The sequence below is a fragment of the Raphanus sativus genome, chromosome 7 (assembly GCF_000801105.2).
Source record: "Raphanus sativus cultivar WK10039 chromosome 7, ASM80110v3, whole genome shotgun sequence".
Taxonomy (NCBI): domain Eukaryota; kingdom Viridiplantae; phylum Streptophyta; class Magnoliopsida; order Brassicales; family Brassicaceae; genus Raphanus; species Raphanus sativus.
Genome location: NC_079517.1, coordinates 13572917 through 13577623, shown reverse-complemented (window position 1 = coordinate 13577623; position 4707 = coordinate 13572917). Strand labels below are relative to the sequence as shown.

General features: G+C 36.0%; 1 protein-coding gene across 2 annotated transcripts; it reads left to right on the top strand.

Annotated features, from left to right (window-relative positions):
* Positions 1-1927: 1927 nt before the first annotated feature.
* Positions 1928-4364, top strand: LOC108814288 (uncharacterized protein At1g76660). Of its 2 annotated transcripts, none has more exons than XM_056991044.1 (3): positions 1928-2433; positions 2889-3897; positions 3986-4364. In XM_056991044.1, the coding sequence occupies exons 1-3, from the start codon at positions 2407-2409 to the stop codon at positions 4156-4158; spliced, it is 1209 nt and encodes a 402-aa protein (XP_056847024.1). In that variant the 5' UTR covers positions 1928-2406; the 3' UTR covers positions 4159-4364. The 2 variants fall into 2 exon arrangements, with proteins under 2 accessions (XP_056847024.1, XP_018442325.1); XM_018586823.2 differs by having other exon boundaries at positions 1937-2433; positions 2889-3894.
* The last annotated feature ends 343 nt before the right edge of the window (positions 4365-4707 follow it).

Here is a 4707-nt window from a genome sequence, read left to right as displayed (position 1 = left end):
GTAAATAATTTAAAAACATAAGGATAGTTTGGAATTTTCCATGGTGAATAGTAATGATAAAAAAAAGAGGTTGGTTTTGGGGTTGAATTGAATTTGTAGGTTGGTTTTGAAAGAAGCCCTTTTATATATAATAGTATTATTTGAATCGTATTTATATTTTTTTTAAAGATATGGAAGTTATGAAAAAATGAAAAACGAAACTTTAACTAAAATTTACAATATGTTAATAAATATATATATCATATATATATCATATATATTTTTAATATATATATATATTGGATTATCGGTTTGGTTCGGTTTGGTTCGGTTTAAACCCAAACCAAACCAAACCGTTCGGGTTGAGTAAAACATAAACCAATTGGGTTACATAAAGAGCACGGTTTGGTTTGGGTTTTTTGCCCACCCCTACTTGTTGTTAATAATTCTCAATAAGTAATATTTATCTAAAATATTCTTTATGATTATAAATATTAATGAAAAAGTTCTAGAAATATGCCTTTTTAATTTTGATGTTCTAATTGGTAGAGGCAATTCCTCTCATGCCTCTATATTTCGCTCATCAATCTCTATTAGACAGTTTTTGTTTTTTAATTTTATATGTCTAACGAAAAATCATAAAATTAAATAGGAAACGTGAATATTTTTTATTTGATTTATAGAATTTGATAAAAATATTTCCAAAATCAAAAAACTGTTTTTCATAGTTTCACGAAAATCATCAAAATATGGTTAAAAACGATTTTAAAATATTTTTTTTCAAATTTGAAAGGTATAGAAGTTAAATACTTGCCCATGAGTTCACTAATCAATAGGAAGGGGGGTTAGGGTATAGTTTTGAAGAGGGGAGAGGATTTGATTTAGGATTTTGGGTTTTGATCAAAAATAGAATTATGAAAAAGGGGTATAGAAGATCATGGGAGCCCATAGGAGATTGTATGTAAAGAAATAGGGGTATGAGAAAAGTTTACTCTAATTGGTAACTTGAGTGACTTCTTCTCTGAATCGGCCCTGCATGGAACTTGCAATATATATATATATATACACATTTTATTTTAAGCATATTTTAACGCACATACTTCTTCCATTCTAAAATAGATGATGTTTTGGAAAGTTTTGGATGTTTCAAAATACTGTAGATGATATTTTGATATTTTATATTAATTTTAGTTTTATTGAAAACCGTGTGACCAATAATATTTTATACTTATTTTTAAGGATTGATTGAATTAGTTTCGATTTATATTTTTAATGTTACTTTTTAGAAAATAGTATCTACCTTAATTCTTGTGCATACATCCAAAACATCAAGTAATTTGGAACAGAGGGAGTATTTGTTTTTGCCTAGTCTTGCTAATTTATTTTTTCTTATAATCCAAAGATAGCTCTTTTTGTTTAGCCAAATTTTCTAAATCTAAGTTTTGTTTTCTAATTATTAAATCCCCAAAATAATCACAGCAAACTTGTTGTTTCTTTTTAATAAGAAAACATTTTCTTTTTTTTTACCTGAAACCTGAACATTTTAAATAGTTTCTTTTACTGTAAATTAACTCTGGGTAGCGGTAATTATAGTCTCAACCTTTTTACCACTAGATCAACTCAATGTTGGTTCTAGATAAATATTTGTATTAGTTAACTTCAATAGTCAGCTTGATCACCTAGCATTACACTGATTCTAGACGTGTTCCTAGAAAAAGAAGAGAAGACAATAATTTATTTTTGACTTTTACATGTTCTCCTTAACCCCGTCATCAGTAAAGTCCTCCACGTGCTCATGGAATCAACTCTTTAAAAAGGGGTTTGGAAATCGAACTTAAACCACATAATAACCTACGTAGACACATTGATTAAACCTTAAAAATTATACTTTCTTTTCTAAAAATGAGGAGAATGAATTAAATTCGAGAACTCATACACTTCTTCATGCTTTTGCTATTTTCTTCAAAGACTAAAGACACAAAATTAGAGAGCTTAAACATCAACATAGATTTTTCCTTTTTCCTTTTCACCAATTTTTTTCTTTGTGTGTTTTGTCTTTTTTTTGTTTCCTCTCTTTATGGTCAGTCACAATCTGATTAAAATAGTAATGCTTTTTCATTGGGTAAAAGGATCAATGCATCAGTGCAGATTTTCCATTTTCTACTATTCTCTTCTAAAAAATCTCCCTTCTTTCTTACCTTCTCCTCCTTCATTTTTTTTTTGTTCTTAATCAGTGAAAAAAACAAAGTTATCAATTTTATCCTTCCCAAACCCTTTTAATAATCTTTTACCCCTTTTTTTGGTTTGTCCTCTGGATCGTATCAGTAAGGTGAAAGAAACAGTGAAAACAATTGGATCAAACCCAGATGAGAGTAGTACCTCTTTGATCTAGTAAACGCGGTAGTTTCTGACGAACAGACACACCTAATGGGATCAGAACAGGATCACGAACAGGTGTCTCTTCATTTGCTTTTACTTCTCTCTGTCTCTCTGTTCTAAAGCTCTTCAAATTTCAATTTTTTTTCTGTTTCTGTGTAGTAGATCTGACTAACTCGACTCTGTTCACACTAATCTACTTGCTGAGAGCAATGTATCGTTTAGGGTTTATGTTAAAGTCTTTCCCTTTTGATCATTCTCTTGTTGTAAAGCTAAAGGGTTACTGTTAACGCTTTTGCAACAAGTGATGATTGAGAATTCAACAAAAAGCTTACATCTTTCCTTCGAAATTGAGAAGAAGCAAAAAAAAATCAAAACTTTAGGGTTTATGATCTTAGATTCGATGCATATAAGCTTACAAAGATTGCCCCTTTTCTCGAAAAAAACATACCCTTTTAGCTCCATAAGCATTACATAGTTTTGTAGTAACAATTGATTCAGATCTCTAATGGTAACATTGTGTTCTTGTGCAGAGGAAAAGGTGGGAAGGCTGTTTTGAAGTGTTCTCTTGTTTCAAGCCACAGAAAGGAGGAAAAAGAATAGTACCCGCCTCTCGCATTCCTGAAGGCGGCAATGCCTCAGCGTCACAACCTAATGGCGTGTTGTTGATTAACCAAACTACAGGAGGAGTTAACTTATCTCTTTTGGCTCCACCATCCTCTCCTGCTTCCTTCACCAACTCTGCTCTTCCTTCAACAGCTCAGTCACCAAACCGCTACTTGTCCCTAGCTGCAAACTCACCAGGAGGTCCTTCTTCCAGTATGTACGCCACTGGACCATATGCTCACGAAACCCAACTCGTCTCACCACCTCCTGTTTTCTCAACGTTCACCACCGAGCCATCCACCGCTCCTTTCACTCCCCCTCCGGAGCTTGCACACCTCACTACCCCTTCTTCGCCTGATGTCCCTTACGCCCGTTTCTTGACTTCCTCCATTGATACCAAGAACTCTAGCAAAGGTCATTTCAATGATCTTCACTCTACGTACTCTCTTTACCCTGGTAGTCCAGCCAGCTCTCTTAGATCACCGATCTCTCGAGCTTCAGGGGACGGGTTGCTGTCGCCTCAAACTGGTGTCTCTACGCCTCTGCAGGAGTCTAACTTCTTCTGTCCTGAAACGTTCGCCAAGTTTTACTTGGATCATGACCCTTCTGTTCCTCAAAACGGTGGAAGGTTAAGCGTGTCCAAGGATTCAGATGTGTACACTGGCCAGAATAGGCAGACGAGAAGCCCCAAGCAAGACATGGAGGAGTTGGAAGCTTACAGAGCTTCATTTGGGTTTAGTGCAGATGAAGTCATCACAACTAGTCAGTACGTTGAGATCACTGATGTGATGGATGATTCTTTGCTCACTTCTGCTTACTCTCCAAGCGATGGACAGAAGCTACTTAGAAGAGAAGCGAACTTGCTCAGTCAGACAAGTCACAAGTCAGAAGCTGGTCTTGATCCACCAAAGTCATCATCAAATGGTTGCAAAGGTGGTGATGAGTAAACACATTGTTGAGCCATTCCTTTTTTATCATTAGTTGTTGCATTGTGTGCCTGATTGTTTCATATTGTTCGGCTTAGATCACAAACCAAGAAATGGTATTCATGCGGATGAAGAGGCTTTGTTATCAAGAGTGGGGTCTGTGAAAGGAAGCAGAAGCTATCGCACTGGTTTCTCAAGCTCTGATGCAGAGATTGAATACAGGAGAGGAAGAAGCTTAAGAGAAGGCAGAGAGAACAGACGCAGGAGATAGCCTGATCAAGAACAGCAAAGCCAGCTAGTTCTGTTCTTAAGGTCTTTGAAAGTTGAAAAGTGTTTGATATGATCTGGTGATGCTAACTCTTGAGATAGAATCTAGTTTTTAAGTATGTAGATATATAAATACAAATGGTTGTAGTAAAATGATGTGATGTGATATATTAGCAAGCACCCAAAAGATAAAAAGGAATATTCGAATTGTTTTACCTCTTTTGGCAGAATCCTCCGGTCAAAGCGAAGACTTGCAGATAGTATCACCGGGTTCTCCCCCGACGATGGTCGGAGGGACCGCTGCCACCGTCAACTCCGCCCCGGAGTTACCTATAGAAGTGTTAATGACGACTAGCAACTTCCTCTGCCTCAGTTCGATGGAGGGGGTTCACCACTAACTTCTCTCTCTGCAAACTTGCTTTATTCTTCGGTGGATTACTGGGGAATCCTGGTAACCTCTGGAAGCATAGAAGTACAAGGAGTTTCATTGTAACTGGTGGAGTAAAGACACAAACTTTGTACCGATAGCAAGCACTCAAACTCTCGGGGGCTC

What these genes read in the sequence shown, in the direction of transcription:
- LOC108814288 (XM_056991044.1), top strand. Translation starts at nt 2,407, where the DNA reads ATGGGATCAGAACAGGATCACGAACAG. An exon ending in CAGAACAGGATCACGAACAG is followed by an intron (nt 2,434 to 2,888) that starts GTGTCTCTTCAT and finishes GTTCTTGTGCAG; the next exon opens with AGGAAAAGGTGGGAAGGCTG. An exon ending in ATCAAATGGTTGCAAAGGTG is followed by an intron (nt 3,898 to 3,985) that starts GTGATGAGTAAA and finishes TGTTCGGCTTAG; the next exon opens with ATCACAAACCAAGAAATGGT.